The sequence below is a fragment of the Podarcis pityusensis genome (assembly GCF_964106645.2).
Source record: "Podarcis pityusensis genome assembly, chromosome: 1".
Lineage (NCBI taxonomy): Eukaryota > Metazoa > Chordata > Lepidosauria > Squamata > Lacertidae > Podarcis > Podarcis pityusensis.
In genome coordinates, this window is record NC_138028.1 from 129,819,237 (window position 1) to 129,833,442 (window position 14,206).

General features: G+C 48.1%; 1 protein-coding gene and 1 long non-coding RNA gene across 2 annotated transcripts in view; one reads left to right on the plus strand and one right to left on the minus strand.

Moving 5' to 3' along the window:
- The window catches only part of LOC308484931, a 211,789-nt gene extending 208,481 nt beyond the window's left edge, over window positions 1–3,308 (minus strand). Inside the window, exons 1-2 of the long non-coding RNA XR_013990189.1 lie at window positions 3,055–3,308; window positions 384–443 (exon numbers count right to left, since the gene is read on the minus strand). This is a non-coding gene — a long non-coding RNA (uncharacterized lncRNA). The remainder of the gene's footprint in view (window positions 1–383; window positions 444–3,054) is intronic.
- Window positions 3,309–3,383: 75 nt separating this feature from the next.
- The window catches only part of CYP20A1 (cytochrome P450 family 20 subfamily A member 1), a 38,396-nt gene continuing 27,573 nt past the window's right edge, over window positions 3,384–14,206 (plus strand). The window contains exons 1-4 of the mRNA XM_081017980.1: window positions 3,384–3,528; window positions 5,662–5,711; window positions 7,271–7,437; window positions 12,521–12,666. Of these exons, the coding sequence (XP_080874106.1) occupies window positions 3,457–3,528; window positions 5,662–5,711; window positions 7,271–7,437; window positions 12,521–12,666 (435 nt within the window). The 5' untranslated portion in view covers window positions 3,384–3,456. The remainder of the gene's footprint in view (window positions 3,529–5,661; window positions 5,712–7,270; window positions 7,438–12,520; window positions 12,667–14,206) is intronic.

Here is a 14,206-nt window from a genome sequence, read left to right on the forward strand (position 1 = left end):
ATTACAAACATTGCATAGCCAGCATGTGCATTTCAAATGATCTATATCAGGATTCAGCAACCTTTTTCAGCAGGGGGCTGGTCCACCATCCCATTTTAAATAAAAGGACACATTCTACTCATGTAAAAACACCATGCAGGCCCCACAAATAACCCAGAGATGAATTTTAAATAAAAGGACACATTCTACTCATGTAAAAACACACTGATTCCTGGACCATCCGCGGGCCATATTTAGAAGGTGATTAGGCCGGATCTGGCCCCCAAGCCTTAGGTTGCCTACCCCTGATCTATATGCTTTGTGGTACATTTTAAGGGAACTATTAAGAATGGTCAACTGGACAGAGGGAGAAATAGCTTCCAGACTGAAAACATACTACTCACCAAAACAGGAGGTGTGTTGGGTTCTCCATGGTACTGCGGGATCCTTTTCTCCTGAGTTTCCTGCAATAGTGATACAAAAAAGAATTACCTAGTAATTTTGTACTATACTGCAAATGTCTTTTTGAACCTGGCAAACAAAATATTCCAAATATTAAACGTTTGTTTATTTTTCAAGGCATATTACCCTGAACACCACACAATCTATTCATATTCTTCAAGATGAGACTTTTTGAGTTTTGTGCACCTCTGAGACTCAAAGGGGGGGGGGAATCACCAACTCTTACCGCAAGTTTGTGCCGGCCTATTCAAGACTCACTATGCCCCATACGGATTGCTTGGGGGGCAAGAAGCCGTTGCAGAGGCCCGACTGGCATTTGAGCATCTCAAAACACACAGGCCTGGCCAGGACACTGGGAACATTTTCTGAATGGAGGAACCTGCATCCCCCCAAAAGCTGAATGCCATGGTATAAGCAGGTTTGCAGCCCAGAACTCCTCATACACCTGTTGTTGTTGTTTAGTCATGTCCGACTCTTCGTGACCCCATGGACCAGAGCACGCCAGGCACTCCTGTCTTCCACTGCCTCCCGCAGTTTGGTGAAACTCATGCTGGTAGCTTCGAGAACACTGTCCAACCATCTCGTCCTCTGCCGTCCCCTTCTCCTTGTGCCCTCCATCTTTCCCAACATCAGGGTCTTTTCCAGGGAGTCTTCTCTTCTCATGAGGTGGCCAAAGTATTGGAGCCTCAGCTTCAGGATCTGTCCTTCCAGTGAGCACTCAGGGCTGATTTCCTTCAGAATGGATAGGTTTGATCTTCTTGCAGTCCATGGGACTCTCAAGAGTCTCCTCCAGCACCAGAATTCAAAAGCATCAATTCTTCAGCGATCAGCCTTCTTGATGGTCCAGCTCTCACTTCCATACATCACTACTGGGAAAACCATAGCTTTTACTATACGGACCTTAAAACATACACCTATTTATGCTCAAATGCAACAACCGCTTGAAAAATGTGTGAATTTCTTCTTCAGCTGTTATTTGACAGCAGTGAACTGCACTTGTTCTTTAGAACACCTCAGTTCCCAGGCAAATGGTATTAACACTTTTTTAAAAAGTGGACAATCCTGTTCATAAATCAAGTGAGCTATGTCCAAAGCCTCAAATAAGACAATTTATTTCACTAATATTATCACTGAAGAGCCTCATACGTGTTCTGTTCAGACATACCAAACTATGGTTTGTGGTACCATAGAAAAGAACCCAGAGGGATTGAGTTTCCAAACACAAGCAACCATAGTTTGGAGATTTTTATTTATTCCGGTTTTCTGTCCTCTTTAGTGCTCAAAAGACCACTCCCCTCTATGAAAACTAATAATAATAATAATAGTAATTTTATTTTTTATACCCCACCCATCGGGCTGGGTTTCCCCGGCCACTATGGGAGGCTTACGGCACATTATTAGATTATAACTGACAATTAATAAAATTACGATCTAGAGACAGAGTTGTGGGCAGCCTGAGGAAATCCCATCCACTTTGGGCCTGCCCATAAAAGCAAATCTAGAGAGAGAGTCTAGAGCCCCACAAATAACCCAGAGATGCATTTTAAATAAAAGGACACATTCTACTCATGTAAAAACATGCAGATTCCCGGACTGTCCGCGGGCCGGATTTAGAAGGCGATTGGGCCGGATCTGGCCCCTGGGCCTTGGGTTACCTACCCCTGGACTAAAATGATGTCCACTGTTTTGAAGAACTCTTTCTTGTTGCAAGACTTTTTGTGGGTGAGCTCAGAGTTTGTTTGGATGCTGGGGGAGAACCCGGAGGCAGAGAGGGAGGGTATGTCAGAAGGAAAATGGATTGATATTGATTAACAACTTTGTATTATTTTGTAAGTTGCCTGTTGCTGTTTCAGTTTTCAGTGCACAGCTTAAACCTATTTTTTAACACATTGAGTAATGTACAGAAACAATATATCTCATCTAAGAAAGCAGATCCAAAGTTCTGAGCACAAGAAGAACATACGTTTGTATGGAAGATTGGAAAACATTTACAGTGGTACCTCTGGATACGAACGGGATCCGTTCCGGAGCCCCGTTTGCATCCTGAAGTAAACGTAAGACGTGACGGCGCGTCTGCGGGTCTCGTTTTGCCGCTTCCGCGCATGCGCGTGATGTCATTTTGAGCATTTGCGTATGCGCGAGCGGCGAAACCCGGAAGTAACGCACTCCGTTACTTCCGGGTTGCAGTAAAGCGCAACCCGAAAATATTCATCCCGAAGCTACTTCAACCCTAGATATGACTGTACTGAATATATGGGAAATAACTGTGTACAGCTGAAAACGCAGGCAGCATTAAGATAAATTCAACAGCGTAAATAATTTTTGATGGACGTAATAATGGAAAACCGATTGGTATAGTTTTTGTAAAACATGCAGGGATACAAGATTTGCAAAACGAACCATGGAAAGAGAAAAAGCGAAGTCACTGATATCTCAAGGATGCAAAACATCTATCTGAAACTGTAAAACAGAAAATTTAATAAAAATATTAAACGAAGCTCTGGTTCATAAGCAACCGCTGCAAGACTTTTTGTACCGGAGGGCAGCGGAGCAACCTGCGTAGGGAAAAAACAAAAACCGTCGGCGAGGCAATTAATATTGACCAATATTTACCAATGAATTTTGCTGCAGCCGTCCTTGCAGCTTCGACGGGATCAAGGCGTTCAGGAATGCTTTGTAACCCAAAGCCTAAGGGAGAGGAAAAAGCAACAGTGCAAAAAAGTGCAAACAGTGCAAATGCACCGCTTTTCTTCCCGGAAAGCGTAAGGACGCCAGACCAGGCGCTGCAGCAGCTGCGCGCGGAGAGCCGCTGCAAAACGCACCCTTGGGAGCAGCTGGGACTGGACCTCCATCAGCCGGGTTGGGGGGTGCGTGCACGCGCGTTTCAAGGAAAAGTCCCGCCCCCCTCCCCGCCTTCCTCGCACAGCCGATAGCTCGATTGCTCTCGCCTCCCCCGTTGCTCGGATCTCCGCCCTGCTGCCACCCGAACTCGGGCGAGGAAGGGCTGCTGCTGCCATGCTGGACTTCGCTATCTTCGCCGTCACTTTCCTGCTGGTCCTGGTGGGGGCCGTGCTTTACCTCTACCCGGTAAAGGCTGCACCGCGCGCGCCGGGAGATCAAAGGGGAGATCAAAGGGGTTCTAGAATCTTGGGGCGCCGGGAGAAAGTGCCCGCGCGGAAGCGGCTGGCGCGTCCCCCGCAGCGCTAATGGCTTTACTGGGGAGGGAGTCCCGTCGGTGGGTTTTGAGTTAGTGGCACTTAGTTCCGGGTGAGCCTGCACCGGAGGTAAGGTGTGTTTTTTTAAAAGCATAATAATAATAATGATAATTTATTTATACCCCGCCCATCTGGCTGAGTCTCCCCAGCCACTCTGGGCAGCTCCCAATCAAGTGTTAAAACCAGTACAGCATTAAATATTAAAAACTTCCCTAAACAGGGCTGCCGTCAGATGTCTTTTGAAGATAGGATTGCTGCTTATTTCCTTCACACCTGAAGGGAGGGTGTTCCACAGGGTGGGCGCCACCACCAAGAAGGCCCTGTGCCTGGTTCCCTTCCTCACTTCTCGCAATGAAGGAACCGCCAGAAGGCCTTTGGCGCTGGACCTCAGTGTCCGGGCAGAACGATGGAGGTGGAGACGCTCCTTCAGGTGTACAGGACAGAGGCCGTTTAGGGCTTTAAAGGTCAGCACCAACACTATGAATTGTGCTCGGAAACAGCACAAGCAGATATTACTCTAGCGGACATTCCTGCATTGCAGGGAGTTGGGCTACTCGGAAGTAAGTCCGAAGTTCTTCCCCTCCAACGATTCTGGCCGCAGCACTTGACCCATAGCTGTCAACCTTCCCTTTTTTTTGCGGGGAATTGCCTTATTCCAGCGCCATTTCCCGCTGCTATCCCGGATTATTAGATATCCTGTAGACAGGTGAGGCTGCTGATCCCTTATTTTCAAGGCTGCTGATCCCTTATTTTCAAATCTGAAAGTTGACAGCTATGACTTGACCCCAACTCTGAACAGACTACGGGACCCAGAATCCTTTGAGGAGGGGACGCGCCTCCAATACGCTTTAAAGGCATTTTTGCAAAGGGGGGACTACAGTTCCCATCGTCCCTGACCGCTGTCACAGCTTGCTAAGGATGATGGGAGTTGTAGTCCCTAAAAAACAGACAGGGATTCGAAATTTTGGCGTAGTGTGTACTTGTGCAGCTGAGCAGGGCAGAAACCACAGGAGATGAAAGCAAGGTGGTCTTTTCGAGGAGGAGGGGGCTAAACTTCAGGAGCAACTTTCCAGTAGGTAATAATAATAATAATAATAATAATAATAATAATAATTTATACCCCACCCATCTGGCTGGGTTTCCCCAGCCCCTCTGGGTGGCTTCCAACAAAGTATTAAAATACAGTAGTTTGTTAAACATTAAAAGCTTCCTTAATCAGGGCTGCCTTCAGATGTCTTCTAAAAGTCAGATAGCTGCTTATTTCCTTGACATCTGATGGGAGGGAGTTCCACAGGGCGGGCGCCACCACCGAGAAGGCCCTCTGCCTGGTTCCCTGTAACTTGGCTTCTCGCAGGGAGGGAACCACGAGAAGGCCCTCGGCGCTGGACCTCAGTGTCCTGGTGGTTTATCCTTGGCTATGAGCCATGGCTGTGGATGTGCGACCTGATGTTCTGCATGTTTAATGGGAGTAAGGCCCTCGCTGAAGTCGGTGGGGCTTTCCACTTAGTTCAGGTATGCAAGTTTGCTGGCTGACAACACGGTCTTAATAGTTGTTTATTCAGAGGTTGGGTGCAAGGGGGACTGCTCCCTCGCAAGTGTGTTGAGGATCACAGCCCTTCGCAAAGGAGCCCACCATCTTCCTAGTAAGCCAGTGCTACTCCGACTGGCAGGGGTTGGCCTGATTCGAACTCGGATCACGTTTCACATACAAAGGGTCCCGCTTTTTTCAGAGTCGGGTTAGGAAAGACTGCGGACTCAAACCCCTGGGAATGTGCTGCCGTTTGATATCTTGAGTTGATCTCTCTTTCTGCCCTTTGAGCATTTCAAACTTGGGGAGGGGGAAATACTTTTAGATATCCACTGTTGCTTTATAATGGTCTCGCTTAGTAAATCTGTACTAATGTGCAGCGCATAATCTTCATGTTCTGTTCAAGCCTCCATTTACGTGGCTGAATTCCATCAACCGTGGATTGTGGTTATGATTATTGCTCCTTTCCTTCCTTAGTCTTCCAGACAGGCTTCGGGTATCCCAGGGATGACTCCGACGGATGAAAAGTAAGTAGCTTCTTACATGTTCGATTGGGGGAACTACGGGAAATCGTGTCTCCAGATGTTGCTGTGCTACAACTCACATCGTCCCTGACCATTGGGCAAGCTGATCAAAGCTGATGGGAGTTGGAGTCCAGCAAAACTTGGCAAGCCGCAGGTTTTCCATGCTTGATGAAGGGCGTGAATCTTTTCCCCTCCGTGCACAGAGGAGTAATATTTTTGTGCACAAACGGGGGGCGGGGGGGTGTTCTGGTCTTTCTTGGGAGCTGCTGATGGGGGAAGTTCCTACAGGGTAACTGTACCTCTGAAGGACTGCCTCGCCAGAGTGGTGCATGCTCTGGTGATCTTCCGCTTGGACTACTGCAATGCGCTCTACGTGGGGCTACCTTTGAAGGTAACCTGGAAACTACAGTGGTACCTCGGGTTAAGTACTTAATTCGTTCCAGAGGTCCGTTCTTAACCTGAAACTGTTCTTAACCTGAAGCACCACTTTAGCTAATGGGGCCTCCTGCTGCTGCCGCACCGCCAGAGCACGATTTCTGTTTTCATCCTGAAGCAAAGTTCTTAACCCGAGGTGCTATTTCTGGGTTAGCGGAGTCTGTAACCTGAAGCGTATGTAACCTGAAGTGTATGTAACCCAAGGTACCCCTGTACAACTAATCCAGAATGCGGCAGCTAGACTGGTGACTGGGAGCAGCCGCCAGGACCATATAACACCGCTCCTGAAATACTTACATTGGCTCCCAGAACGTTTCTGAGCACAATTCAAAGTGTTGGTGCTGACCTTTAAAGCCCTAACTGGCCTCGGCCCAGTATACCTGAAGGAGCGTCTCCACCCCCATCGTTCAGTCTGGACACTGAGGTCCAGCGCCGAGGGCCTTCTGGCAGTTCCCTCATTGCGAGGAACCAGACAGAGGGCCTTCTCGGTAGTGGAACGCCCTCCCATCAGATGTCAAGGAAATAAACAACTACCTGACTTTTAGAAGACACCTGAAGGCAGCCCTGTTTAGGGAAGTTTTTAATGTCTGATTTTTTATTGTATTTTTAATATTCTGTTGGGAGCCGCCCAGAGTGGCTGGGGAAACGCAGCCAGATGGACAGGGTATAAATAAATTATTATTATTATTATTATTATTATTATTATTACTACTGCTGCTGCTGCTGCTGATACTCTTGCCCAAGGGTTCATGAGGGCCGTCGCATCCCTGGGCACCCCATTGGCAGCAAAGCATACTCTTTGCTGTGTCCAGTGGCTCCACCAGGAGCATTCAGAAGTGGAGATCTCTGGATGGAGTGCATGGAACTCCATCAGGTCTTCAAGTGCTATAGGTTTGTCACCAACTGCAACATGCCTACCATAGCAAAGGTGTCCATGACACAGACAATAATGCCGACTTGGGCAGTGGAGGGTTCTAATGGGACCCCCTATATCTTTGCATGTTCAGAATTTTGATGGCAAATTGTATGGGTGATATTCAATTGACCAAGCTGTTCATTAATTTCAGTGGAGTAAAATTTAGTTGCCCTACCACCCGGCGGTCATCTCTGTCCTTTCTTCGTTCCAGAGATGGAAACCTCCCAGATATCATCGCTAGCGGTAGTTTGCATGAGTTCCAGGTGAATCTTCATGAGAAATACGGCCCTGTGGTCTCTTTCTGGTTTGGACGGCGTCTTGTGATTAGTCTCGGGTCCATGGATCTCCTCAAACAGCACATCAACCCCAACAAGACCTGTGAGTGCTCTTCCTTCCGGGTGTTTACAAAAAAACGAGTTGGGTTTGAACCGTAGAAATGACCGCATTTATTGTGGGATAAGCTTTTGAGGCGGGACGCGGGTGGCGCTGTGGTCGAAACCACTGAGCCTTGGGCTTGCCGATCGGAAGGTCGGTGGTTCAAATCCCCACGACGGGGTGAGCTCCCGTTGCTCGGTCCCAGCTCCTGCCAACCTAGCAGTTTTAAAGCACACCAGTGCAAGCAGATAAATAGGTACTGCTCCGGCGGGAAGGTAAACGGCATTTCCGTGCGCTGCTCTGGTTTTGCCAGAAGCGGCTTACTCATGCTGGCCACATGACCCGGAAAAACTGTTTGCGGACAAACGTCGGCTCCCTCGGCCAGTAAAGTGAGATGAGCGCCGCAACCCTGGAGTCGTACGCGACTGGACTTAACTGTCAGGGGTCCTTTACCTTTACCTTTAAGCTTTTGAGAGTGGCGGCCTGCTTCATAGCGCAAGAGCTCAAAGCCGCCAGTGATCTCTGCGTGTGTGAGAGAGGGAGACGCTCAAAACTTGCTCCGGTCTTCCCTGCTGAAATTTGGTGGGGCAACGTTGCTGCTGCAGAGCAGAAGAGATGTTTGACCCCAGAGGCTGCAGCTTACTTGACTCTGACAACTATTTAAATTTCTCCTGATGCTTTTTGAAAAGCTCCTTGCCTTAGAGGAGCGTGGTAACCACGTCTCTGCTCACACCTTTTCCTTTCAGGTGCAAATAAAGGTTACGGGGTTCCTTGGGCAAGCCTGCTTGCCAAAGAGATAGTTTGGAAGCAATTTTTGTATTTATTTACCCGTTGTTAGGCATGTGTTTAGTAACACTTAAAAATGGTTTCTGGACAGCTGGACACCCAACGCCTAACCAAAGCCGTCGACTTCATGGCCTTAAGGGATCTTTGGACGGTCATATGTATTACAGTGGTACCTCGGGTTAAGTACTTAATTCGTTCCGGAGGTCTGTTCTTAACCTGAAACTGTTCTTAACTTGAAGCACCACTTTAGCTAATGGGGCCTCCTGCTGCTGCCACGCCGCTGGAGCACGATTTCTGTTCTCATCCTGAAGCAAAGTTCTGAACCTGAAGCACTATTTCTGGGTTAGTGGAGTCTGTAACCTGAAGCGTATGTAACCCGAGGTACCACTGTACTGGGTTCACTTTTTTAAAAAAAGTATTAAACTTGCTATGTGGCATTTGGGGGCATTTTTGCTCATGCCGCTGCATGGATCCCCGGGCTTCTGCCTATAATTATTATTATTATTATTATTATTATTATTATTATTATGTCACTCTTCTGACTAGATTGCCCCAGCCATGCTGGGCGGCTCTCAGCAAAATATTAAAAACACAGTAAAGCAGGGGTCAGCAACCTTTTTCAGCCGTGGGCCGATCCACCGTCCCTCAGAGCATGTGGTGGGCCAGACTATATTTTTTTGGGGGGGGGGGGGAATGAACGAATTCCTGTGCCCCATAAATAACTCAGAGATGCATTTTAAATAAAAGCACACATGCTACTCATGTAAAAACACGCTGATTCCCGGACCATACGCAGCCTGGATTGAAAAGGCGAATGGGCCGCATCCGGCCAACGGGCCTTAGGTTGCCTACCCCTGCAGTAAAGCACCAGCCATTAAAAAGCTTCCCTGAACAGGGCTGCCTTCAGATGTCTTGTAAAAGTCAAATAGTTGTTTATCTCCTTGACATCTGATGGGAGGGTGTTCTTCAGGGAGGGCGCCACTACCAAGAAGGCCCCGTGCCCAGTTCCCTGTAGCTTCACGTCTCTGGCAGGGAGGGAACCGCCAGAGGCATCAAAAGCAGGGCATCACGGACGTCAAACAGAAGCCGAGGCGGCTTCTGCGAATCCATAATATCCCGCTGAATTTGGCACAGCCGAGTGGTGTGGTGTTCAAGCCACCGTGAATCTCATTGGATGACCTTGGACCAATGGACGCCTCTTCTGCCTAACCTATCTCGCAGGATCGTTGTGAGGATTAAATGGGGAGCTGTGAAATCTAATGCAAGAAATTAAGTGTGGAAAGGCGTGTGTTCGGGTTGGGGTGGCATGGAGTTCAGTCCTTGCCCAGCCAGGACGCCCACCGAGAGGTGACCTTGGTGCTATTGTTGCCCCTCACAGGGGTATGAAAGGAAAATAAGTTAGATGTGGATCGCATGGCACTATAACTGCCCTGAGACCTCTGGGTATAAATTCAATAAATACAGTGGTATCTCGGGTTACATACGCTTCAGGTTACATACGCTTCAGGTTACAGACTCCGCTAACCCAGAAATATTACCTCAGGTTAAGAACTTTGCTTCAGGATGAGAACAGAAATCAGGCTCCGGCGTTGCGGCGGCAGCAGGAGGCCCCATTAGCTAAAGTGGTGCTTCAGGTTAAGAACAGTTTCAGGTTAAGAACAGACCTCCAGAACAAATTAAGTTCTTAACCTGAGGTACCACTGTAGAACACAGGAAGGGCATCTTCCCCAGAATATGGTCATTTATGGACTATTTAGCGAAGTAGACCCTCCCCCCTGATTTTCATAGTTAAAAATGAATGTAACAGCCACATGACTGAGAAATGTATATGTATAGGTTAAGAACAGTTTCAGGTTAAGTACAGACCTCCGGGACGAATTAAGTACTTAACCTGAGGTACCACTGTAATAATAACAACTATAATTAAGAATGCAAGGGAGACTGGATATTTGAAGACACAAGAATTACAAGCAATTTGTGACATAACATGAAATGTTCCTCTTTGAGTCTACTTTGTTTTGTTTTTGCTTTTATGCTTTTTCAGTCAAAAGTAATAAAATTGGTTCAAACAGAAATTGTTTTAAGCTCCATAAGAACAGCTTCCCGCATATTGCAAAGTGCATTTCTGACAAGCACCCCCAGGGTTACGGTGGTTGTTGTTATTTCTTAAATTAATTTATTAAATTTGCATACCGGCCTTCATCTGAAGACTGCAGGAAGGTTTGTGACCTAAAAACACAAGGTGAAAACACAAGATACCTGACGACAACAGGGGGCCTGCTTCAAATTTGGAGAGAGTGCTGTGGGCGCCGTTAACAAAATGGCTGCCATGGCGTCTGTGTGGCGTAACGCCAAATGGCTGCCACATCTGAAAGGACGGAAAAAGATACCGGACCACAAAATGGCTGGGAGCGTGCCTCTTTCCGCATGAATGGGGAGAAAAGGCGCCTACATCAGACGCCATGCTTACTTGCAAACAGAAGCTTTTTGCACTTTTCCTCTTCAGAACGTGGCAGAGGGTGGGTGCCCAGTCTGGGCATCAGTAAAATGATTGGGGGGGGGGGTTCAGTGTTGGAAAGGCTGAGCCGGCATGGACAGAACCCAAAAGGGAATAGCAAACATTTAGGACTTGATTTTTGAAGGGATATTTATGGAGACCTTTTCAGGGGGCACACTGTTATCCACAACAGACCCATGCATACGAACATTTTGAAATGCTTCTGCACACATTCCTCAGTGCGTTTCTTCTGGTGTTTCCCGCCACGGTCGTAATAATGCGGAGGTGCCTTTTACGTGTGGTAAAAACCCAGGAATATGGCAAGGAGGGGCCTCTGCGGAGAGTGCCAGCTGCATTTTCGCTAATTGAATTGAACGGCAGATGGCTTGGATTTTTTGGCAGTGCTGGGCAGGGGATATTGCCGGCCAGCAAGGTGGCTTGCATAATAAGTGGATTCTGCCGCAGCGCTCCTAACTGCTCTGCTGGCTTCTAATTTATCTCCCGTGATTGAAAAACTCTTTCAAAGGGGACCCCTTGGTAGTTTCTTAAAGTGTGTCTCAGAAACTGAAATGGAGGGGCAGGGCTAGAATTGTATGGAAGGCACCTTGTTGCAGGAAAGGTTAAAAAGGTAAAGGGACCCCTGACCATTAGGTCCAGTCGTGGCCAACTCTGGGGTTGCGGCACTCATCTCGCTTTACTGGCCGATGGAGCCAGTATACAGCTTCCGGGTCATGTGGCCAGCATGACAAAGCCACTTCTGGTGAACCAGAGCAGCGCACGGAAACGCCGTTTACCTTCCCGCCGGAGTGGTTCCTATTTATCTACTTGCACTTTGACGTGCTTTCGAACTGCTAGGTTGGCAGGAGCAGGGACTGAGTAACGGGAGCTCACCCCGTCGCAGAGATTTGAACCGCCAACCTTCTGATCGGCAAGTCCTAGGCTCTGTGGTTTAACCTACAGCGCCACTTGCGTTCCTTATACTCCTATACTTAAAGGTAAAGGTAAAGGTAAAGGGACCCCTGACCATTAGGTCCAGTTGCGGACGACTGAGGGGTTGCAGCGCTCGTCTCGCTTTATTGGCCGAGGGAGCCGGCGTACAGCTTCAGGGACATGTGGCCAGCATGACTAAGCCGCTTTTGGCGAACCAGAGCAGCGCACGGAAACGCTGTTTACCTTCCCGCCGGAGCGGTCCCTATTTATCTACTTGCACTTTGACGTGCTTTCGAACTGCTAGGTGGGCAGGAGCAGGGACCTTGCAACGGGAGCTCACCCCGTCGCGGGGATTCGAACCACTGACCTTCTGATCGGGAAGTCCTAGGCTCTGTGGTTTAACCCACAGCGCCACCTGCGTCCCAGCAGGAAAGGTTAGTCATCCGTAAATCTATTCCAGGGGTAGCTAATGTGGGGGTTTTCCCATCAGCCCTAAACAGCATGGCCTTTGGCATGGGTGTAGCCAGCTTTTTGCAGAACTTCAGTTAGCTATGTATTTTTATTGTTTTGTATTGATTTGGGGGAGGGTGGCAGCTGCCCCTCCCTGCCCTCCCCTTGGCTACGCCCATGGCCCTTGGAGAGGGATGGTGGGAGTTGTAGTTTAGCAACATATTAAGGGCACCGCGTTGGCCACCGCGATCTGCTTTGGTAGGTACAAACTCTGCCCTGCTATTTTTTGGCAAGGAAGCGAGAGAAGTAGAAACTGCGCCCCGTTAAATGTTTTGACGGACCTACGCGTCACTGAATACTGCTCTTTTTGGGGATGCCGCAGGGATTTCTGTTGGATTTTGGATTTTCTCTCCCTCTGCCTAGCGGATCCCTTTGAAACGATGCTGAAGTCCTTGTTGCGGTACCAGTCCGGCCTCGGCGGAGATGCAGGTGAGAGCTGCTTGAGGAAGAAGCTCTATGAAAACGGAGTGACCAAGTGTCTGCAGAACAACTTCTCAGCCATTCAGAAGGTGAATCGCCTAGTCTTGAGGGCTCACTGCGTTGTTTGGTAGCAATGTAGGTGGGTGGGTGGGTGTCTGTCTGAGCAAGGCAAGTCCCTTTTGAGGCACCGGCAAGGTGGTGGACGTAATGAGATGCCAAGTTATCAGGGTTGTTGTTGTTGTTTAGTCGTTTAGTCGTGGGGTTTTAGAGTTTTTAGGGGTTTTTGAATGTTTTATGTAGTTTTTATGTAGTTTTATGTAGTTTTGTGGTAGTTTTATGTAGTTTTGTGGTAGTTTTATGTAGTTTTTATGTAGTTTTATGTAGTTTTCAATTTCATTGCTCCGCAAGGGACAATGACAATAAAGATATCGTATCGTATCGTATTTGTGACCCCATGGGCCAGAGCACGCCAGGCACTCCTGTCTTCCACTGCCTCCCGCAGTTGGTCAAACTCATGTTGGTAGCTTCGAGAACACTGTCCGACCATCTCATCCTCTGTCGTCCCCTTCTCCTTGTGCCCTCCATCTTTCCCAACATCAGGGTCTTTTCTAGGGAGTCTTCTCTTCTCATGAGGTGGCCAAAGTATTGGAGCCTCAGCTTCAGGATCTGTCCTTCCAGTGAGCACTCAGGGCTGATTTCCTTCAGAATGAATAGGTTTGATCTTCTTGCAGTCCATGGGACTCTCAAGAGTCTCCTCCAGCACCATAATTCAAAAGCATCAATTCTTCGGCAATCAGCCTTCTTTATGGTCCAGGTCTCACTTCCATACATCACTACTGGGAAAACCATAGCTTTCACTATACGGACCTTTGTTGGCAAGGTGATGTTTCTGCTTTTCCTAATATTGCTGTTGGTAAATCTTTCATCATTAGCATGCAGAAATCTGCTTGCTTCCTCCACAGTTAAACCTTGCCCACTTACTTCCATCTTACATTCTTTAAACTTTGCAAAGCCCCATCTGTGCTCTGAGATGTGAAAGCCCCCAGGTGAGTTGGCATCCACATGGACTTCTTTCTTGGAGGGAGCAGCTTCATACTCTTGTCTTTGGGGACATGCAGGCCTTTTTTTAATGACGCGGGTGGCGCTGTGGGTTAAACCACAGAGCCTAGGACTTGCCGATCAGCAGGCTGTAGCCATGGACATGCTATGTGATCTGATGGTGAATTTGGGGTGACCCAATGTAAAAATTCTGAGGATCCGTGGGCTTTTACCTCCCCCCTCCCAGGCAGCCTCCGCTAGCGTCCCTTATCTCTCTTCCGATCCCACCGATCAGCTGTTTCCTTTCAACACTCCCTTCCCTCTTGTTTGCCTTAGTGTCTTTTCCTTAGCTGGAGCAGTATTTTGCTCCTCCTTTTCTTCTAATTTATCTCCTTATTGCTTTAGTCTTCCTGTTTCCCCCCTTTGCTGTCTTTACCTCCCCTCTCCCAGGCAGCCATCTTTATCTCTAGCGTCCCTTATCTCTCTCCCCGCAAACGACCAGCGGCTTTGTTTCAACACCCACTTCCCTCTTTCAAAAAAAAAAAGCATGATCTGCTTTTTGCCCCTGGGCAATTCGGCTCCAGGGACCAC